The 22,320-nt window shown below is 57.1% G+C and overlaps 1 protein-coding gene across 8 annotated transcripts in view; it reads left to right on the top strand.

Annotated features, from left to right (window-relative positions):
• Positions 1 to 13,220, top strand: part of ARAP1 (ArfGAP with RhoGAP domain, ankyrin repeat and PH domain 1) — a 67,800-nt gene extending 54,580 nt beyond the window's left edge. For 6 of the 8 annotated variants that reach the window (XM_034933318.3, XM_003815668.5, XM_034933316.3 and 3 more), the window contains 17 exons: positions 169 to 364; positions 626 to 677; positions 789 to 952; positions 1,080 to 1,292; positions 1,621 to 1,726; positions 2,410 to 2,557; positions 2,647 to 2,733; positions 2,820 to 2,888; positions 3,178 to 3,295; positions 4,470 to 4,583; positions 4,805 to 4,950; positions 5,490 to 5,522; positions 9,742 to 9,824; positions 10,552 to 10,602; positions 10,788 to 10,851; positions 12,099 to 12,248; positions 12,609 to 13,220. In XM_034933318.3, the coding sequence (XP_034789209.2) occupies positions 169 to 364; positions 626 to 677; positions 789 to 952; positions 1,080 to 1,292; positions 1,621 to 1,726; positions 2,410 to 2,557; positions 2,647 to 2,733; positions 2,820 to 2,888; positions 3,178 to 3,295; positions 4,470 to 4,583; positions 4,805 to 4,950; positions 5,490 to 5,522; positions 9,742 to 9,824; positions 10,552 to 10,602; positions 10,788 to 10,851; positions 12,099 to 12,248; positions 12,609 to 12,626 (1,812 nt within the window). In that variant the 3' untranslated portion in view covers positions 12,627 to 13,220. The remainder of the gene's footprint in view (positions 1 to 168; positions 365 to 625; positions 678 to 788; positions 953 to 1,079; positions 1,293 to 1,620; positions 1,727 to 2,409; positions 2,558 to 2,646; positions 2,734 to 2,819; positions 2,889 to 3,177; positions 3,296 to 4,469; positions 4,584 to 4,804; positions 4,951 to 5,489; positions 5,523 to 9,741; positions 9,825 to 10,551; positions 10,603 to 10,787; positions 10,852 to 12,098; positions 12,249 to 12,608) is intronic. The other 2 variants (XM_034933319.3, XM_034933317.3) reach the window with 1 other exon arrangement.
• The last annotated feature ends 9,100 nt before the right edge of the window (positions 13,221 to 22,320 follow it).

The following is a 22,320-nucleotide window of genomic DNA, read 5'->3' as shown; positions in this document are numbered from 1 at the left end:
GTGGGGCATGGTACCCAAGTTCCATCACTGGGCTTGGTTCTGCCTTGGGGAAGAGAAGAGAAGGCAGCTGGGTGGGAAGAGGGCATGTGCCTGTAAGCCAAGGAGCTGGGGCATTGGGGCAGGCAGTGCCGTTGGCTGATGCTGTCTCCCCCGGCGCCTCTCTGCCAGGCATTCGTGCCTCCCCTAGCCGAGGATCTGCTGGCCCGGGATTTTGAGCGGCTCGGACGCCTACCCTACAAAGCTGGCCTGAGCCTACAGCGGGCCCAGGAGGGCTGGTTCTCTCTCAGTGGCTCGGAGCTCCGTGCTGTCTTCCCGGACGGGCCCTGCGAAGAGCCGCTGCAACTACGGAAACTGCAGGAGCTTTGTGCGTGGACCAGACCTGGGCCCCCAGCCTCCAGGGCACCCTATCCTGGGCTCCCAGGCCCCCAGCCCTTGCCTGGAAATCTGAACTCTGCCTGGCCTGGCCAGAGCCGCCATCCTGCCCTCTCATGTCCTTGGGGTGCATCTCAGCCACCCCATACGTTGGTGGGCGGGTCTCAAGGGTGTGTGTGTGCTCACAGAGGGAGGGAGCAGGTTGGGGATCAGGAGCAAGACCTGGGCCTCACCTTGACTAACCCCTCCACAGCCATCCAGGGGGATAGTGAGAACCAGGTGCTGGTGCTGGTGGAGCGAAGGAGGTGAGCCACGGCCTCCCTGAGGGGCTCTGAGAAGGCTGGAGCAGTCTGATGGGCCTGGGGACAGGGTGGGATAGGTGTAGGCCCCTCAGTGACTGACTGTCCCTGGCCCAGGACACTGTACATACAGGGCGAGCGGCGGCTGGACTTCATGGGTTGGCTGGGGGCCATCCAGAAAGCAGCCGCCAGCATGGGGGACACGCTGTCGGAGCAGCAGCTTGGGGACTCGGATATCCCGGTGATCGTGTACCGCTGTGTGGACTACATCACGCAGTGCGGTGAGCCCTGCCCCTAGGGTGCCAGCCCCGCCCCTCCCGGAGAGCCGCCTCCCGCCCCAGAGCTGCGTGGCCCCGCCCCATGACTCTATGCCTCAGGCCCCGAACGCTTGGCCCCGCCCCTCCCTAGGCCTGACCTCCGAGGGCATCTACCGCAAGTGTGGGCAGACATCGAAGACACAGCGGCTGCTGGAGAGCCTGCGGCAGGATGCGCGCTCTGTGCACCTCAAGGAGGGCGAGCAGCACGTGGATGATGTTTCCTCAGCGCTCAAGCGCTTCCTGCGCGACCTGCCTGATGGGCTCTTCACTCGCGCCCAGCGCCTAACCTGGCTGGAGGCCTCAGGTGGGCCCTGCAGCCCGTGCCCAGCCTCCTCCTCCTCCACCCATCCCTCCGGACTCTTGCGCCCTTCCCTTGTGGCACTTGCACTAGGCTTACCCTAACCCACAGGCTCCAGTTGCCTGCCTCTGCTTCTCATTCCCATCGCCACTCCATACAGAGCCAGGGGCCCTGGAAGACCGAGAGTTCCTTACCCTGGTTGAATGCCTGGCCTGCATTGACTTGGAGGGCACAGGGACTGCTGTCACCCACCATGAGAGGCAGAGCAGCCCAGGCGGGGTGGGGGGAAGATAGTTACAGGGGGTTTCTGACTTGATTTATCTTTCCCACCCAGAGATTGAGGACGAGGAGGAGAAGGTCTCCAGGTACCGAGAGCTGCTGGTGCGGCTGCCCCCTGTCAACCGGGCCACAGTGAAGGCCCTTATCAGCCACCTGTACTGGTGAGGGACGATACCATTGTGAGATTCTGGGGGGATGGGATGAAGGTTCTTCTACCCCCACCCTGGCTGACTACCCTCCTCTGGGAGCCAGCTGGGCTTTTGCACCAAGTGCTGACTGTGATCTGCCCTAACATTGGATATTTGTAGAGCAGGGGTCCCCAATCCCCAGGCCACAGACCAGTACAGGTTCGTGGCCTGTTAGGAACCAGGCTGCACAGCAGGAGGTGAGTGGTGGGTGAACAAGCGTTACTGCCTGAGCTCTGCCTCCTGTCAGATCAGCCGCGGCATTAGATTCTCAAAGGATCGGAACTCTATTGTGAACCGCGCATGGGAGGTGGCGCACTCCTTATGAGAATCTAATGCCTCTGAAACCATCCCCTGCCCCCCGACCCTGTCCTTGGAAAAATTGTCTTCCATGAAACCAATCCCTTGTGCCAGAACTGTTGGGGACCACTGTTGTAGAGGATTTTTCCAACTGGGGCCAGGGTACCTTGTCTGGATCTCCCAGCTTCCCAGTCCTGCTCCTACCAGGACCCAAGATATGGCCAGAAAAACTGTTCCTACCCTGTTAAATAGTGGTCCCCTCTGACCAGACCAGTCTTGGACCTGTCAGAAATTAACAGGGTGAGATGGGAAGCTCTGGCCTGACTCCTCACTCAAAGCCCTCCTCCTCCCCTCTCCAGTGTTCAGTGCTTCTCAGACACGAACCAGATGAACGTGCACAACCTGGCAATTGTGTTCGGGCCCACGCTCTTCCAGACAGATGGGCAGGACTACAAGGCTGGCCGTGTGGTGGAAGACCTCATTAACCACTATGTGGTGGTGTTTAGTGTGCGTCCCTGGCCAGTGGGCAGTGGAGGGCAGGGGTGATCCTTCCAGATGGCGGTGACCACCTGTCCCTGCCTCTCGCCCCTTCCCAGGTGGATGAGGAAGAGCTCAGGAAGCAGAGGGAGGAGATCACTGCCATTGTGAAGATGCGCGTGGCTGGCACTGCCAGTGGGACCCAGGTGAAGGCTGGAGCCTGGGTGGGGGGCTTGGGCCTGCCACCTGCACCCATTTCCTAGGCCCCCAGCTGAGCCCTGTCTCCCTGCAGCATGCCGGTGACTTCATCTGCACAGTGTATCTGGAAGAGAAGAAGGCAGAGACTGAGCAGCATGTCAAGGTAGGTGCTGGGACCTAGAAGCCAAGGGGCTAGAGAATCAGGCTGGGCCAGGTACAGGCTCAGATGGCCAGGGGAGCAGTGCTTCTACCCCAAGGAGAGGACCAGTTTGGGACCTGTATCTGGCTGGTGCTGGGGTCTGCTCCTAAGAACCACTCAGAAATACCCCTCTCTATCCCAGGACTCCAGAAGGGCCTGAGAAGGATGGGCTCAGGCTCTGAGTCACATAGCAAGGTTGTGGCAGAGCAGGGGCTAGGCACAGGTAGGCTAATCTCCTCCTTGGTCCTTGCAGATCCCAGCATCCATGACTGCTGAGGAGCTCACCCTGGAGATCCTGGATCGCCGGAACGTGGGCATCAGGGAGAAGGACTATTGGACCTGCTTTGAGGTCAACGAGAGGGAGGAGGCAGGTGGGTGACGCTGGGCTTGTGCAGGGTGTGGTATGGCTTGTCTTGTCTCAGCTGTAGCCCCAGTGTGTCCTCCCCTACCCTGCACATGAGGATGGGTGGTGAAAAGGGCTTTGATGACGTGTTGCTGTCACACTGATCTCTGTGATGGTGGTGATAGGGTGCTGGCAGGGATTGAGGTTATGGCTGTCATGTGGCTGATAGAAGATGTCAGTGACAATGGTGATGGTTGAGGTGAGAAAGGTATTTTATGGTAAAGGTGGTCTTGATGGCAGTGGAGGATGAGGCTGTATCTGTTCATTTGTTTTACTATATTTGTTGAGTGCCAGGCACTGGGCTAGGGAGCCACACACACAGTCCCTATCCTCGTGGGGGTTAGTCTGGTGTGGGATGGAGGCATTAGTCTAATGATCATACCAATAAATGTTCAACTACAGATGCGTTAACTGCTGTGGAGGAAAGACCCTTGGCATTGCCAGGTCTTCCCTGAGCCAGGATGGGAAGGAAGAGTAGGGGTTACTTGGTGAAGAAGGCAAAAGCCCTGTGGTGGGCAGAGGCACAGCCCTTTCAAGGAGACGAGGGCAGTGAGGGGGTGGTGACATGGGTGGGGCTGGAGATCGAGGCAGAGGCAGCCATGCAGGGCCTAGCAGCAATGCAAGACCATCGGAGGGCTAGTGAATGGCAGTTTAAGAAGATTGCTACTCGCTGATGGGTGGGGAGAGGGAAATTAGAGCACACTTTGAAGGCCATGGTTTCGTCCAAGGAGAAGGCGGTAATGTGGGCTGGGGTGGCAGCAGTGGAGATGGACAGAGCAGAGAGATTCGACGTGTGGATTGGGAGAGGGAGGAGGGGTTTGTTTCTGGGTTGAGCAGCCTGGCGGGTGGTGGTGGTGTTTCCCTGATGGGGGCCACAGGGAGGGTGGGATGGGAGGCAGGGGGTAGAGATCATGGGCATGGTTTTGCACATGTTGAATTTGAGCAGCTTTGGTCACAGCCAGGTGTGTCAAGCCTGAAGCTTGGTCATGGGAAGGGTGGTCATGATGGTGGTGTTTTGTGTCGTGGCACTTGCAGACGGTTGGAGTGGACAGGGGATGTGTAGGTGATATGTGCCCATCTGCCAGCCTTTGGTGGTATCGGGCCATGTGGTCCCAGTGACGGTAGGTGTGACCTCTCCCCAGAGCGCCCCCTGCACTTTGCGGAGAAGGTGCTGCCCATCCTGCACGGGCTGGGCACGGACAGCCACCTGGTGGTGAAGAAGCACCAGGCCATGGAGGCCATGCTGCTGTACCTGGGTAGGTGGTGCCTGCAGGGTGGCCAGGCTCCGGGTGGTCCTCTCTTCCAGAGCCAGGGTGGGACCTGGTGGTGCCAGGTAGGAACAGCTCAGACAGAGGGCGCCAAGTGGGTGGGCCTCTATGGAGAGGCTGGGGCAGGATGGGGCAGCTTCCTTCATCCTGGGACCCAGCCCCGGGTAGGGGTTGGTGCAGCCTGTGCCCACTCCAGTCCCACCCCCCAGCCAGCCGTGTCGGTGACACCAAGCATGGCATGATGAAGTTCCGTGAGGACCGCAGCCTCCTGGGCCTGGGCCTGCCCTCAGGTGGCTTCCACGATCGCTACTTCATCCTCAACAGCAGCTGCTTGCGGCTCTACAAGGAGGTCCGGGTAAGTGGCCCCGCTGGGTTCTGCCCCAGGGTGGGCACCTGTACACCTGAATGTGCTCAGAGATTCCCCTTGGTCTGCAAGTGGAAATATTCCCGTTACAGGCTCTCAGGATGGCACAGCAGTGGGGGAGAACTGTAGACTCTCAAGACCCCTCCTGCTGTGGCCCTGGATGGCCACTCTAGTGTGCCCTGTAGCCCCACTAAGCCCTGGCACCCGGATGCCATCACACCACTCCATGCCCATGCTCTGTCTCACTGTGCCTGTGCCTTATCACTGCATCCACAGGAACCTGTTACTTGATGACAGCCCCAAGTTGTGCGTGCATGCCTTGTCATATCGTATGTCATATGCCTCCCAGGCCACCCTCCTCACTCATTCTGTCCACATGCAGGTGTTCTCCCAACCCAGACTCCATTTGACACCCTCCACCTTCTGCACATACATGCCATACACACACCCCAACCCCACACATCACTGCACATGCTGTCCTGGCTCTAGACCTGGGACTTCTTCCATAACCCTGATCCTCTATCAAACAGAGCCAGAGGCCGTGGAGCGGGGCCCCTGAGACCGTGAGTAGCTGTGGGCTGACTGCCAGCTGCCTTACACCACCTGGGGGTCAAATGAGCTGGGTGGGAGCATGGGGAGACAGCCAGGGCTCCTGGCCATCTCCAGGCATGGGTCCCTGCCCCCTTGCCAGTTGGCACTGGCCCCTATCCTGGGGCCTAAGCTCCTCCCCTTTATCCCTAATCCTGTCCCAGGGTCCTTTCCCCAATATAGGGTTCCTTATCAGTGCAATGCTCTAGAATTTTCCAAAGGACTTAGTGTAGAAGTTAAAGAGCCAGTAATGATGGCACCTAGGTTTGAATTAGAGCCCTGATCTTCATCTCCTGTCATCCCTGGAGCCACCTTATTTCCAACCCTGGACAGTGTTCCAGGACTGTCAGAATGTTCTTGCTACTGCCCTGATCCTAACATGCCAGGGTGGGACGAGAGAGGCTTGTGGGATACCCCCACCTGGGGTAGCAGTCTCTCTGAGGCTTCCTGGCTGGCTATTTCCACTCTGCACACTCCTAGGAGAGAGAGCTCATCCCTCCGCCCTTGGGGCTGCCCTGTTCCTAGGGGGATACTTCTGTCTGGAAAAGGTCCTTGCTCAGGTTCTGCTGAGAATCTGCATCTCATGATGCCCCCATGGGTCCCAGCTATGCCTTGGGGGCTACAGAGCATAGATGCCCTGCAGCAGGGGTCCCCAACTGTTGGGAACAGGGCCGTGCAACAGGAGGTGAACATCGGGCGAGTGAGCATTACTGCCTGAGCTCTGCCTCCTGTTAGGTCAGCAGCGGCGTTAGATTCTCATAAGAGTGCGAACCCTACTGTGAACTGTGCAAGCGAGGGATCTAGGTTGTGCGCTTCTTATGAGAATCTAATGTCTGAACATCTGAGGTTTTACAGTTTTATCCCGAAACCATCCCCCCACCCATGGAAAAATTGTTGTCCACAGAACTGGTCCCTGGTACCAAAAAGACTGGGGACTGCTGCCCTGCAGGATGGGCAACAGAGACATGGTTCCAAGCCCGGTGGTCTAGTCTGAGCTCCCACAGCTACCGCCCACCCCATCCCCAGTGTCTTCAGCCTCTTCCTGCCCCTTGCATTTCCTGAGGTCATCTGAACAGGCTTGGCTGCCATGGCAGGAGCAGAGCAGATAGAGCAGGACCTCATCTCCTTCTCTTTGCATTTTGTGCCTCCTCTAATGCATCCTGGGCTCCTGCTAACCCTGTGGGAAACACCGTCTCTTCTCTCCTTTGCCCTCTTCTGTGATCACATCCTCACTTCTGAGCCTATCTGCCCATCCAGTCAATCCCCCTTGGTTCTGGGATGCTATTTCCCTGGCCCCCTCCCTCTAGGAGTGTTTAGAACCCTCGCTGTGGGCAGAAGGGAGGGAAGATGGCTGAGGTACCTGGAAAGGGAGCTGTGGATCCCTGGGCATGGAAGGAAGGAGGCAGGAGAGCTAGAAAAAGGGATGAGATCTAATGTTCCCTAAGGAACCTGGCTTAGTGCTGGCCCTTCACATACTGAGACATGGAATCCTTACTACTGTTCTCTGAGGAAGAGGGCTGTCCCCACTTCCAGGTGAGAAAACAGGCTTTGTGTGTCTTGCCCAAGGCCATCTATAAGTGTAGACTGGGACTTGCACCCAGGTTTCTTAGTGTGGAAACGCAAGCTTGTATTCCTGGAAGTCTCAGACTTGAGGACTCAGCAGGGAGGAGTGCTCAGCACAGGGTAGGTGGTGCTCTTCACACCCCAGAGACAGCCAACACCTCTGGCCTGGCAGAGGCCCTGAGCAGATGTGAGCTGGTTACCACGGGGTTATCAACTCTGGCATTTGTTGGTTTATGCGGCAGTAGGACAGAATATTTGAAATTGGGACAATCTCAGGTGATTCAGTGGGATATATGTCCACTTGTGCCTTATCCTGGGGGTCTCCTCTTGTTAAAGACCCTGAGGCACCTGGAAAAGGCACATGCTAGAAAGATCTTAGTTCCAGCAGAGACCCTTAAGCATCAAGAGTAAACGTCATTGTCTGCCCATGGCCCCATGCCTTGGAGATGCTGGAAACATGAGCCGTCTGATTAGAAATGTCCTTGGGCCAGGTGCAGTGGCTCATGCCTGTAATCCCAGCACTTTGAGAGGTCAAGGTGGGAGGATTGCTTGAGTCCAGGAGTTTGAGACCAGCCTGGGCAACATGGTGAAACCCTGTCTCTATAAAAATTAGCCGGATGTGATGGTGCATGCCTGTAGTCCCAGCTACTCAGGAGGCTGAAGTGGGAGGATGGCTTGATCCCATGAGTTGGGGTTGCAGTAAGCTGAGATTGCACCACTACACTCCAGCTTGGGGGATTCATTCTCAAAAGGAGATTGCATTGACTGACATCCTTCCCTCCCAAGACCCACTTCTGCAGACTTTCTGACTCAGCCACCCTTACATCACACACATGTCATGCACATCAGACCCCAAGGAATCGGAGGCCTGAGGGTTGTGTTTTCATTCTTGGAGCCACAGCCTGGTTTGAATGCCTTGATTCCTGCAGTTGCCTCTGCGCCTGACTGGGCCTGTCCCGTCCACCCTCAACTCACTTGACTGCTTGCTTCTAGTTCTGTTCCCCTCCCACCCACAGCCTGACTTCTTCCAAACCCACAGCCTGTTTTCCATCCCCTCAGCCGATTCCTCCCGTACCTGGAGTCCAGTTTCCCCCACATCCTTCCTCTCTCATGCCCAGAACCTTGTGTTTTCCATGCCTGCAGCCGAATCTCTTTTATAGCCTCTGTCTCAGTCTTTCCATTTCTGCCATCAGCTGTCTTCCAGTTTGCAGGCCGATTGCTCTAGTGCTCCCAGCCTTGCTTCTTCTGTGTGTGCATACAGGTTTCTTCCTTGTATTCCCCCACGTCTTGTTTCTTCCATGTCCGAAGCCTGATTTCCTCCCGCCTGCCTAATTTCCTCCCTGTCTGCAGCCCTGATTGTTCCATGCCTGCAGCCCAGTTGGTTCCAGGCCCTCCTGGGCACATGGCCATCATCAGGTTAGGTGCTGTCTGTAGAAGACATGAGGCTTTCCAATCAGCAGGTATCGGGGTAAAAGCAGAGTGAAAAGTCCTTACTAAGGCCCTCCTAAGCCACACCCCCTGTGAGAGCACAGAGGTCTTCTCCAGTCCCTAAGCAGCCCATCCTTTTGTGATATCACAGGAAGTCCACCAGTTCCCAAAACTTCCCCTTCCCCTGGCCGTCCTTTCTCTGGCCCCTGCTGAGGAGCCATGCCTGGTGGTGGCTGGGAGCAATGGTGGGGAACAGGGGGGAGCTGGCTCAGTCTTTGACCCCCAGTTTCGGTTGTAAGTGAATCCCCCTCCCCTGCCATTCACTCTGGTGCCCCTGTGGACTCCAGGGGTGCCTGGTAGGGGTAGGGCTTCAAGCAAGTGGCTCCTAGAGCAGGAGGAAGCCTCATTAGCTTGACCTCTAACCAGCCTCTTCCTTGGGGGTCATTGCCCCCATCCCTCTGCCTCCGAGCCAGCCTGCTCCTTCCAAGCCCAGACCCATATGCAGAGGCGGGGGCCAGAGGTGAACATTTTGGCAATCTGGTGTCCCTCCCCAGTACATTGGTCTCTCGCTTCCTGACCTAGACCATTGGGAAGTTCTTCCTGTGGTCTATTGAACAGCTGTTCTGCTTCAGCTTGAGTCATTAGCCTTCTTGTGGAACCAAAGAGCTAGTAACTGCTGGTCCCTCAAGCCTTCTGTTCACACGGTCAACCCTGGAGCCTCCGTGGGGCAGAGAGGGCTGAGAAATGAATAATCTGAGATGAACATAGACACAGGCAGTCAACTGAGGCTCTCTGATCACACCCGCTCGTTCCAGTTTGGTGCTGGGGGAGGATGTACAGTTCTCCCTCCACATACAATCTGATTCAGGGTGATACTTCAAGTCCTCCAGTTTGCAGGGCATCAGGGTGGTGCTGGGATTCGCTGTTACAGATGTCCCAGTTGGGATGGCTGCCTCGGAGACTGAGGGTTGACTGTCTGATACTGCTGCAGGGAGACAGGCCTTGGGGGCCTAGGGCTGGGAGGTTGGTTGGGCTAGATTGTGAACAGGGAGGGCTTTATCAGGAAGGCTTCTTGGAGGAGGCGCCCTGTGCTGGGATGCAAAGAGGGCTGGGGAGTTGGAAGAGGGAGCTGCCCAGTCGGGAGAGCGGCCCCAGTGCCCTTTCTGCAGACTAAAGTGCCCTCTTCTCCTTGCCCTACCCCAGAGTCACCGGCCTGAGAAGGAGTGGCCTGTTAAGAGTCTCAAAGTCTACCTGGGAGTGAAGAAGAAACTCAGGCCACCCACCTGGTAAGCTGGGACTGGGCAGATAGGCCTGCTACTGGGGCTTATGGGGGCTCAGAACTGATGGGGGAGGCACAGCTGGGGTTTTTAATTTGACAGAGGTCGGTGCAGGGGCTCTGATGGTGTGGTCCCCAGACCAGCAGCATCACCTGGACACACCTTCAACACAAATTCTCCGCCAAGTGCAGTGGCTCATATCTGTAATCTCAGTACTTGGGGAAGCCAAGTCAGGTGGATTGCTTGAGCCCAGGAGTTCGAAACCAGCCTGGGCAACGAGGCGAGACCCTGTCTCTACAAAAAAATACAAAAATTAACTGGGTTTGGTGGCACGCTACTCAGGAGGCTGAGGCGGGAGGATCGCTTGAGTCCCGGAGTTTGGGCTGCAGTGATCCGTAGTCACGACACTGCATTCCAGCCTGGGCGACAGAGTGAGACCCTATCTCAAAAAAAACAACAAAAAAAAACAACAAAAAAACCCCACAAATTCTCAGGTGTCACCCCATTCCTACTGAATCACAGATTCTGAGGGTAGGGCTGGGGCTTAGGGGTGTCAAGGGCCTGGGAGGCTGGTTGGGGCTGAGACAGGAAGAGGCCAGGATGTGCCACTCTTGTGAGAAGGCTCTGAACTCTGGCTCTGGCTCTGGCTGTGGCTTCTGGGCTCTGTCCTGGGAACTGGGGCGTTGAGCCTCTATGGCCTGTCAAACACCCAACTCTCTCCCTTCTTCCTCTGTAGCTGGGGCTTCACAGTGGTGCATGAGACAGAGAAACATGAGAAGCAGCAGTGGTGAGTGAGCGCCTCATCCTGAGATCCCAGGCTGAGGAAAGATGGTGGCACGTCCCCCTTCATTGTGTCCCTCATCACTGCCCAGATCTGTGACCACTAGCAGACCCTGGGCTGGGAAGGCAGACACGGTGTTCCCTGCTCAGTCAGGCCTTTGGCATCATGTGGGTCCGCGTCCAACCCTGCAGGTACCTCTGCTGTGACACACAGATGGAGCTCCGGGAGTGGTTCGCTACCTTCCTGTTTGTGCAGGTACCAGGTGCAGAGTGTGGGGTGTGGGGTGGGTCCCTGGAGGCTTCCATTATGGAGAATGGGGACATTGGTTTCTGTGCTATTCAACCCACCCCTTGCTTCAAGGAGATTTTGAGTTGCTTTTAATTCATTTGCTAGTTTATTCAATAAACCCTTCCTAGCACCTACTGTTAGTCCAGCCCCAAGCCAGGGATGCTAGGGACAGACAGGACACAGACCCTGCCCTTGGGGCACCCCTCATGTGGACAGGAAAACAGACTCAGAAGTGGCCAGTTATAGCCCAGTGTGATCAGTGCTGTGGTGGCAGTGAAGAGCCCAGGGGATCTGAGTCTTAGGAAATGTGGGAGAATTCACCAAGCATAGAGGAGGGGGATGGCTTCTAGGCAGAGGGAACGGTTTAGGCAAAGGTCCAGAGATATGCAAGAGAAGCACAGATTGTTACAGTGGAATGTGAGGGGAGAAGCCAGGAGTGCTGGAAGTCAGCACAGGAAAGGGAGTGAGAAGCAGAATCTCAGAAGAGGCTTGTAGGTCACGCTAGGGAAACTGACCTCGACACAGAGGTCAGTGGGGAACCACTGGCGGGGGTGGGGGTGGCATTTAGGCAGAGTGTGGTGCAGGCTTGAGTCTTCGAGGGCTCACTCTGGGTGCAGCGTCGGGCAGTGGGACCGAGGGTAGAACCCAGAGGTGAGCAGGCCAGTGAGGCAGTGGCTGTGGTAGCCCAGGCAGGGACATGGTGGGGATGACTCCTGAGCCAGAGCAGGGCCAGAGGCTGGGTTAGACTTAAAACAGATGAATTAAGACACAGAGTTTTTAAAGTGAGAGCTCATATGTGTTTAGGGAAAGGGAGACAAAACAACCAGGGTGCTAGGCTGAGTTCTTTCTTGGAGCTGTGTTCTTTTAGCCCTGAGCTTCCTGGTAAGCAAAGCCTAAAGGGAAACGGTGGATTCTGTAGTTCCCGGTTCCTAAGACGGGGTGCAGACGTGTTCCTCTAAGAGAAATGTTTTCTTGGTTCTTGGAGGGGTTTGTGGATCTGGAGATTGGAGTTGTTGAGTAACAGAACTGGCCGTGTTTTGCCAGAGATGCAGTCATGTTCTCCCCACAGCTGCTTCTCATATCGGCGGGGATCAAAGCTGAGGGTGTCATCTCAGACCACAGCTGGAGGCATTTCTGGGAAGGGTGGGCAGATCTGAGGCTGAGTGTCTGGGTGAACTGAAGCTGAGCCCAGCCCCTTCCTCTCTGCTCCCCAGCATGACGGCCTGGTGTGGCCCTCAGAGCCCTCACGCGTGTCCCGGGCAGTGCCTGAGGTCCGGCTGGGTAGCGTGTCACTGATCCCCCTTCGAGGTAGTGAAAATGAAATGCGCCGGAGTGTGGCTGCCTTCACCGCGGACCCTCTGTCTGTGAGTGGCTCTCCATGCCTTTGGGCAGGGGGCTGGGGGCCTGGCTGGGTGCCTGCCTTCTACTCCACAGTAGATGATTGCCCTGATTGTCCTCCCCGATTGCCCTCCGGCCCCCTCCCTCCAGCCTTGGTGGGGGCCCTCATAGGCCTCTTTGGTTCACACCATTCAAAGGAGCCCCTTCTGCCTGGCCCTGGAAGCTGGGAGTCCCCTCTGCCTGGCCCTGGGAGCTGGGAACCTGGCTGATTGGAGTGCTCCCCAGCTGGCAGTGGAGAGTGGCTGCAGCAGCTGCAGCAGCTTCAGCGGGGCGCCAGCCCCTCTGGGCCTTCACAAAATACCTGTGGGTCTCTTGCCTTCCTGCAGCTTCTGCGCAACGTCTGAGCACAGGAGCCCATCCTTGGCTCTAGGATTCCGCCGCTGGAAGCCTTCTGTTCAGACACCCCTTATGCTCCAAGGCCTGATGTGAGCCAGCGGGGGGTGCATGGGAAACTGCACCCCACAACCCACATCCTCCATCCTGACTGCAGCATGGGGTTCCCCGGCAGGGGTGGGAGGCAGCAGGGTCAGCCTGGGCAGGAACCTCTCCCAACTCTGTCCAGGTGTTCAGACCTCTTGGCCCAACCTGCTCACCCCACCGGGTTCACTGTCCTTGTGGGGCTGGAGAGATGGGCATAAGTCAGGAACTTGGGAGGACCACCACCCTTTCAGAGGCGTGAGGCCCTGGGGCGCTGCCGGAAGGGAGCCCCCTGCTCCTCCCAACAAACTCCAGAACAGCAGAAAGCGGGTGCTGTAGAGGAGCACTCAGCTCACGGGGAGGGAGCTCTTGGCTGAGCTTCTACAGGGCTGAGAGCTGCGCTTTGGGGACTTCAGCCTTCCTTCCAGTCTGGGCTGAGTGGGGGGTCCAGACTACCTGATGCCCCTTCCCCAATTTGGGGACTTTTTGATAATATAAATATATCTGTATATTTTACCCTATGGTGCTGAGGCCTGTGATTGGTTAAGGGGATTGGGCGTCCTGGGGTAGGAGGGGACAGGAGGTCGGGAAGCCCAGCGGTGAGTGCCTAGTGCCTGAAGCTGAGAACCTAGGCCTTGCTTTCTCCAGGTCCTGAGCTATTCAGACGACCCCCTTCCCCAAGCAGAGCCCTGGCTTGACTCCATGCCTTCCCCATTGTACTATCCTGCAGCCAGGCTGGGAATGCCGGTCCTTTCCTGGCCAGCACTGACCCTGGCTGGACACAAGCCCCTGTCCTGCGGCAGTCCGAGTCTGAGTCCCAGCTGGGGCCTGGGTGTAGTGTGTCAGTGACTCAGGCCTGGCAGCCCTACAGCAGCCCCCTGCTGGAGACATAAAGTCAGAGCCACAGGAGCCTGAGGAAATTGAGAAGAAGCACCTTTGGGTCACCTGTGGCCCCAGTGCCTATCCCTCCAGAGGTGGGGCCTGCCATGCACCAGGGGGCTGCCCTCACTGGGCACTGCCTGGCCATCTCCACTAAGAAGACGAGGCCCTGGCCTGCAGAGGAAATAATGAGCTGCTCAGAGATGGGTTTGGGACTCCCTGGGGAGGTGCCAGACACCACATTCCCGCCTCTGCCTAGAGCCTCATTACCACCCGCTCTTCGGGGGCTCAGTGGGCGGACAGGCTGACCTCCATCCTTAGCCTCAGCCAGTGGGGCTGGGCAGAGTGGGTGGGGATGGACCATGTGACCTCCGACTCAGGCATCCAGCTCAGTGGGGAGCCTGGGGTCCAGCGGAAGACTTGGGGAGCTGGACTCCAGGTTCCCTCTCGCTGTCTCAGGAAGGGGAGGTATATGGCAGGAGACTGGAACCGGTTCCCTGAGTCCTGCTGACCTATTTCACAGGCTGGGGCTAAGCCCCTTGGGTCTCCCACCTCCTGTGGGTCGCTCTGGCCAGATCCACAGGTCGAATGTCTGACCCTTCTGCCTCCAGCCAGGACAGGTTGGACCCCCTTATCCAAGTGCTGAGGGGCTGGAATCCGCTCCTGGATCTGACCTTGCACTGCCCAGCCAGCCCTGAGGCCCACCTGAGTGGGTGAGACTGGAGGCGCCCCCTGCTCTGCTAAGGCTACTGCCCCAGCTCAGCGTGCTGGCTGCAGTCCTGCACTAGGCCACAAGGCGGCAGCCATGGACCACTCATCATTGCTGGAATCAAAGCAGGGTCTGGAGGATGCCTGAGTGTTGGTCCTGGCCCAGACCTTTCTCTGCTGGGGTGTGAAGCGGGACCCAGTTCTGCCTTTGGCCTGCAGGCTGGTGACATTCTGGAAGGCAGCACCATACAGGAATGTGCATTGGAGTCCTGGGCTCTGGGAACCAGGAAGAGGAGGGAACAGCCTTCTACCAAGTACCTGCTGTGAATCGGCCCCTGTGCCCCCTGCACTGTCTGCTCTTGGCAAGGGGGAGCTAGGCCCAGAGAAGGGAGGCAACTTTCCCAAGGTCACACCATGCTCGTGAAGCAGGCCTGAGGTCCATTTCCCCTGCCCTACTTTGGTGGGGTCTCCCTCCTTGACTCCCCTCCTGATTCCAACCCTTTTCTGCTCTTAGAAATGGCCTGAGGCAGGGGGTCTGAACTGTCAGGAGTTAGTGATGGCTTAAAGTGCTTTCCCTCTGCTAAGGGGTAGGGGTGACATCCCAACAGGAGCCTCAGGGCCTCAGCCGGAATGAAATATGCCTGTGACAACAGTGTTGGATGGGTTAGGGGCAGGAGGCTCTGCTGGTCCTTGTCGCAAGGATTCCTAAAAATGGGGCCTGTTGGGACCCTGGATGGTTTGCTCATTCACATATTATTTGAAGTTGGGTTGCCACGGATGAGTTGAAGACCCCAGACCTGGACCTGCAGAGGGGCCAGGAGCAGCTCTTGGAAAGGGAGGGGCTTCCTGGACAAGGAAGTGCTCCTGAGCCAGCTTTGAAGACCGGAGGCCTTGCCAGGTGTGGTTGGGGTAGAGGTTGAAATACTGAAATATTGGGGGAGGAGGACAGGGCTTCAAGGACCAACCCAAATCCAGGCCTAGCCCCTGGGGAATACAGGGAGCCCTGGGAAAGAAGGCCGAGGCACGTCAGAGCCTGGATGGTGAGGGCACTGCAGGTGGAGGGGAGGCTGGGGGGCAGAGGGGAGAGGGGCAGGGAGGTGGGGTGGGATGTCTGCCTCTCTCCTGCCTCCTTCCAGCACAACCTTCCTACCCTGCAGAGTTCTGAGGAGTCCTGGGGCTTCTGGAGAAGGAAATCAGTGGGACAGGGAAGGGCAAGAGCTGGGGCTTGTTTCCTGGCCTCGTGCTCTGGTGGCCTCCAAGCCGCCTGCCCACAGCCCGCTGTCTTGGAAAGCACGCGTGTGGGTGCCAGTGCTCCTGTTTACAAGCTGTGTGACTTTGCCTGAGTTACTTAGGTCTCTGATCCTCAATGTTGTCATCTGTACTTTGCGGGTATTAATAGTAGCTACCTCCTAGTGGTTTGGGCAATTAAATGAGCTAGTAAGTGTGAAGTGCCTAGCATTGCCCCTTGCTAATCCCCTTCCCACTGCACTGTCTGCAGTGTCTGAGAAGATATCATGGCATATTCTAGTCCCAATATATTTGCACTCAACAAGCACTTATTGAACACCAACTGTATGCAGAGCGTTACTGAACACCGAGGGGGAGCAGATGAGTGAGTGGTGTGGAGGAAGGTAGAGACCTCCTGGTAGGGGATATTATCAGGAAAGACTGGAGGAGGTGAGTCTGAAAGGAGAGGCAGTTATCCACAGGTGGAGGAGAGGAAGTGGTCTGAGCACAAGACAAGGGGATGTGACCCTGCTGTGGTCACTACCTGCTGTGGCTGGGACACAGTGCCCTACAGCACCCTAGGGCCTATCCCCCTTGTGCCTGCCTCTGAGATATGACCACATCCCAGTCCAGTGGGCTCCTTGGGATCATCCCCCATCAGAACAAGGAACAGTTCCTATTCTCTTAGCCAGCTCTGTGACCTAAGTGACCCTGACCCTGCTCTGGGGACTGTCTCTCACATAAGTGCAGTGGCCTGAACCTCCCAGCCCTTCCTCCACTACGACACCTCCTTCAGGAAGCTCTTCTGGGTTGCTCTCCCATCCCACTGTGCCTACTTAGGGTATGTGTATGTGCCCAGGTCACCACACCTAGTCAGGGACTCACCTAGGGAAGAGCAGTCGGGGACAGTTTCCCTGGTCAGCTAGGGTTGGCCCAGCCCTAGCATGTCCCTTCTCCTACACCACTTCCAGCCTGTGGAAATTTCCATACTTTCTCTGCCCTGGTTACAGCTCCTACTGCTGTATTTATCACCCTGGAGACACAGTGGCACAGGCGCACACATGCCACGCACACTCAGGCCTGCACACACGTGCCTGCACACCTCAGCCTGCTTCTCCAGATCTGCGAGTGCATGCTGCGCGCACACACACACACTCGGCACGTGGATGAGCACACACACACGGCACGTGGATGAACACCCACCCACACACAGCTCTCTAGGAAAATTGCTCCCCTTCCCTCCTGCTCCTCCTCCACCCTGTCCTCCCACCACCACCCACTTCCAAATGCTGAGACCAAAGAGATGGGCTGGACGGTGCCTCCCACCACTTGTCAGCCTGGGACGCCCTCCTCCCTTTGTGACTAGCATGCCCTCCTCCCCCTGCCCGTCTGCCTCCCCAGCTCTCTCTGCCTCCCTGTCGCCCTGCCACCTCCCTGCGTTCCTGTGTATCTGCCCTCCACACAAGTCACTCTGAGGCCTCTCTTTGTTACTCTTGACTCTGAAGTGGAAACTGCTCCTCCCAGCTCTCCTGAGAGGCTCAGGATGGGGACCTGACCTCATAGGGCTGATGGAGGCATAGGGACAAGTGAAAGGGACCCCAGGTCCCAAATCTCCTCAGCTCCTGTCACCTTCAGTCCTTCCTATTGGGTTAGGGGAGGGCTGTGTGCCTGGCACCATGGAGACCAGTGTCATGGCAACACAGTTCGGGTGGGCACAGCTTCCTCCTCCTGGGGTGTGGGGTCCATAAGAGGAGGTGCCGAGGAGGTGGGCCTTGTGCTGGTGCCCACCATGGCTGCCTCCAGCTCACCATTCCCAGGACAGCCCACCCCCGTCCCCCCAGCCAACTTTGCTTGCCACTGCAGCTTCCAGTGCCACAAGTCACTGATCCCATTTGGGAAATCCTCTCTCAAACACCAGCTCCAGAGCTGGGTGCCAGAGAGGGCAGGGGCTTGCCCAGGGTCACACAGCAAGTCTGGCCAAGCTCCTGACTCTCAGACCCGTTTTCTCCTCCAGTCTCCCACCTTCCACCCAGAAAGGGGACTGGGGGCAGAGGGGTCAGTCCAACCTCAGTTCCCACCACGATCTTCAGCCAGCCCTTAGAGTTGGCAGTGGGAGTGAAGATGCAAGTGATAGTGCCGAGAAACCATCATGGGGCGCCCACCACCTGCTGTGCCAAGGCTTTGCATGTGTCATCCCATTTTATTCCAAGACCCAGGAGGAAGATGACTGGTAAGTGGAGTAGCTGGGACAGGAACACAGGTCCCTCTCAGATGGGGCAGGCGAGTCAAGGCTCGTGTGTATTGCTGTCTCCATCAGGCGCTCTTTTAAAAGAATGGCAAAGCTTTTAATCCCATCTTTATTACTGGTAAGAGTGTAGGGGGAGGATCTGGGGCATAGCCTGGGTCTGGCCTTAGGGTTTCTAGAAACCAGGGGATATTTTTCTAAGAAGATAGAGAATGGAGCTTTCCTAGTGTGGTTAGACCTAGGGAAGACCGTTCTTGCAGTGCAGCAATGCAGACCGACTTCCAATCCCTAGGTCAAGCTGGAGTCTAGGGACAGAGGGGAGGAGACCCCTGCCTCCTGGGCCCAGCCTCAACTTGTCTCCTGACCTTCATGGAGTCACGTTGCAGCTGCCTCCCTCCTGGCTTATGTAATAATTCAAATATAGCAGCTGCCTTTATCCCACTGAGTCACACCCCCTCCATCCCCCCTCAGGTGCGGGGAGTTATGGTGGAAGAGGTGGTTCAGGGCTGAGTGGGAGGTTCGGGGCCTCCTGGCAAGGAAGATCCCTAGTTTGCTGGATTGGAGGGTGGTGGTGGTGAGGGGGCTGGTGCTGAGGCCCCAAGAAGAGCAGAGCCTTCCCCAGAATATGAAGCCACAGGGGCCACTTCTGCCCTGACCCATCCCTGCTGGAATTCCACATTCCTGGGGGCCCTCCCCAGAGTCACAAGCTGTATGTACAGCCTTCTCTTGTGGGCTGCTGTCTCAATTGGAGGAGGAAGGAGAGGTGGAAGAGTATGAAGAGGGGGAAGTAGTCCGGTGGGGCAATGGCCACCGTCTTTGGTCCTAGGCTCAGCCTCGCCCTTCACTCACTGGGTTACCTGGGCACCCCTCTGACCTCAGTTTTCCCATCTGCACAGTGAGGGATTAGATTAACTGGCTCTAGCGTCTCATTCTCTCTGATTTATAACCCTGGAGATGATCTCAACCTGAGGCTGAAGGCACTTCCAAGTGTCTGGCCCAGCCCCGTTCCAGGCTGACTTCCCTCCCTCTTTTCTCTGCCATCCCTCCTAGACCAATGTAGCCACCCCCACCCACAAGACAAAAGAGGCAGGAGAGGGCCCTGGACTCAGCTGGGGCTGGGCAGCTTCTCCCTTCCCTGAACTCGCCATCTGTTCCAGCCCCCCAGCCCCCTGCCTAGCAGCCATGGGTAGGTCACTGCCCTCACCTGGGGTCACCCCTTCCTCCCCGGAGAGCTCTGACAGATATCCTGGAACCTGAAGTGGATCCTTCATGCCCCATCCTGAATCCCAAAGCCACCTTCCTGAGGTGTTGAAGAAGCTGCTCCACCTTGGAACTACTATAGGGGCTGTGGTGGCCTTTCATTCCTTTATCAGCAAAAGCTTTGTCACTTGTGTGGTGGGGGTCATGCTTAGTGTGAGAATGCAGAGACCCATGCCAGGCCCTACCCAAGGACATGGTGCTCCTTCAGCCATTGTCATCAGAGCCACAGAGGGGAGCTTCCTGGCAGAGGAGGAGTGGGGAGAAGCTGTGGAATGGCTCCTTGAGCTCCCCACTCCACCCCTTCCCCATGCCTGGGCTCCCATTGCAAAGACCCAGATGTGGGCTTATCCTGTCCCCCAGCCAGAGGGAGTCATCCAGGGGTGTTCAGGCCAACCCTTTGTGAAATCCATGTTCCACCAGTTACCAGCCTTTCTCCGGAGAGCTGAGGGCTGTCTCACACTGGGCAGTCTCAGCCTGCCCTGGGGTTGGGGGGGTGCTCACAGAGCAGTAAGCGTCACTGCCTGCATCCCCACACACCTGCATTATCTTGTCTGCAAGACACGTGTGCCCCTGAGCTGAGCTCTGTTGTGCACCACCCAATTTCCGTCGGCCTCCTTTCTGACTTTTCTCCATCAACATTTCCTGCTTGGGCCTGTTGCGGGCTGCCCAAAGGCTGTGGACTGGGGCCGAGGTACATAGGACTTTGGCTTGTCTTTTGAGCTAACAGGATCCTGTAGAAGAAATGAGATGAGCCTGAGAGGGGGTCGGGGGGTGAGACATTAGGGAAGGGAGAGGCCACCAAGGGTCTCTAGCCCAGAATCCAATGTCCCTTCCTGCCTACCTGTCCTTGTGGGTGGGAGGCAGGGTGTGTGCTGACTGGCCCAGCAATGGTGGGCTAGGATTTGGGATAGGCAGAGAAAAGGAAGAGGAGGGGGAAGTCGGCCTGGGAGGAGAAACACTGTACAAAGTCGAGGAGGAGAGAACCAGAGTGTGCTTAGGGACCAGACCTGGCCCCACCTGGAGCAGAGGATGATGAGGTCAGTCAGGGCTGGATCACAAGGGACCTCAAATGCCAGGCTGAGGAGCTTGGCCTTGATCCTGAGGGCACTGGGGAGCCCTGCAAAGGTTTTGAGAGGGAATTCCATTACCAGATAGATGTCTTTGGAAGCCGCCTCTAGGTGCAAGGAGGAGGTGGAGTAGAGAGATTGACCTGGGGTAAGGGTTGGAGCATGACCAGGGGAGGGGGAAGGAAACAGGGGGATGGGGATGGAGGGAGTGGATGGATCTAAGAGAATCTACTGTCCTTTGGAACAAACGATACAGGAAGTGTAGGAGAGGGATGGGGCAAGGCGACTTTGAAGTGTCCAGCTCAGAGATTGGAAGTTTGCTGATGCCTTTGGGAGGCCAAGGCAGGCAGATCACGAGGTCAGGAGTTGAAGACCAGCCTGGCCAATATGATGAAACCCCGTCTCTACTAAAAATACAAAAATTAGCCGGGCGTGGTGCGGGTGCCTGTAGTCCCAGCTACTTAGGAGGCTGAGGCAGGAGAATTGCTTGAACCCGGGAGGCAGAGGTTGCAGTGAGCCCAGATCGCACCACTGCACTCCCCACTCCACCCCTTCCCCATGCCTGGGTGACAGAGCGAGACTCCGTCTCAAAAACAAAACAAAAACCCAAAAAACAAAAAACTAAGAAGTTTGCTGATGCCTTTAATAGTAACAAAAGGTGTATTGGATGTTCAATATTTGAGGGACCTACGGGTTGTTCCCAGAGGAGATGTCCAAGAGACAGCCTGGACACCTGGAGCTCCGGGGAGAGGGATGGGCAGCAGGGGACACCCGGAGTTGTTGGTATGCTGGGAGAAGGCTGCATGCTCCGTGGGAGTAGGGTGGAGAATGAGGAGAGACAGGGCCGCCGTCCTGCAAGGAGCATCCATATTGAGGGGGCGAAGATAGGGTGCACCAGTGAGGGAGACAGAGGAGGGGCCGTCTGGAAGGTGGGAGGGAAACAGCCGCGCAGGACGGGGCGGGGGCGGGCGCTGAGAAGAAGCCGCCTTCTTCGGCAAAGAGGTAGCTGAAGCCTGTGGAGCCTGCAGTCCTCTCAAGATTATGGGGGCAGCGCGGAGGCCGGATTCCAGAACTGAATCTTCCCATCGCTTTGGGCAGCCACCCTGCCTCCCAGGAGCATCCTTCCTGCCATCCCACCTCCAGTTCCCCAGCTAACAAAAAACGGTGTTTCTTGACCCCCGGCAGGGCGGCGGGGCGGGCAGATCTTGTGAACACGGCTCGCAGGGTTCAGCACCCTGGAGAGCGGCCTGTGGCCGGGGCGGGGCCTGCGGCGGGGGCGGGGGCGCGCAGTCAGAGCACTCGGGCCTTTGGCTCCGGCTGGGAGCGGTCTTGCGGGCAGGCAATTGGTGGAGGAGGGAAAAACAATCTTGGATTTTCTCCAGCTCTCTCCCCTTTATGCACCTCCCCCATCCCGGCACTGGCCTACAGGAGCCCCTATCCCAGCATTTGGGGCTATTACTCTCCTGACGACTTCAGGAAATGAGATGGGAGGAGAGGGGCAACTATTTACTGGGAACTTTTCAGACATTCCCAAAACCTCACAACCTTTTGAGCTTGGAATTCGTGACCCCATATTTCAGATGAGGAAACTAAATTGAAGTTCAGGAAGGTGAAATACCTTGCCTAGGCACGTGGCAGAGCTGGGATTTGAATTCCACCTGCCGGGCTCTAAGTCCTGAGTGCCCATTAGCCCTTCTGAGTCCTGAATCTTGCAGTTTGTTCCTGCAGACTCTCCACTTCTGGGTGGCTGTGGAGTCTGGTGTGGCAGTGGGATGGGGAGGAGACCTTCCCTTCCACCTGCTTGCTTGAGTGTATTCCCAGGAGATTTCTGAAGATGAGGCCACCACCATTGTTTCTGAAGTGGGAGGGCAGAAAGGAGGCTGAGGGCCAGGTGAGACCTCCTCACACCTGCACCCATGCATGCCCAGGAGGAACCCTCCTTTGAACTCTTCTGACTCAGCTTCTTGCTGCCAGGTTCCTCCTACCAGTGAGCAGGTTCCCAGGACATGAAGGGGAGCTGTGAGGGAGCAGGACGCCATGGTCCAGGGCTGCAGCTTCCTGAGCCCAGAGAATGCCTTCCTAGCTGTCAGGAATGGAGCAGCGAGGCCCCAGTGATAGGTGAGGTGGAGAAGCAAGACATGAGTTCTGGGCTGGCTCAGCTGCTTTACAACCAGCCTGGGCCTCGTTCCCTTTGAGAAAATGGTTTGCCCAGAGTTCAGAGATCTAAAATTCTAT

This window comes from Pan paniscus, chromosome 9 (genome assembly GCF_029289425.2).
Source record: "Pan paniscus chromosome 9, NHGRI_mPanPan1-v2.0_pri, whole genome shotgun sequence".
Taxonomy (NCBI): Eukaryota; Metazoa; Chordata; class Mammalia; order Primates; family Hominidae; genus Pan; species Pan paniscus.
Note: the sequence above shows the minus strand (reverse complement) of the source record. Positions and strands in the feature narration are given on the sequence as shown.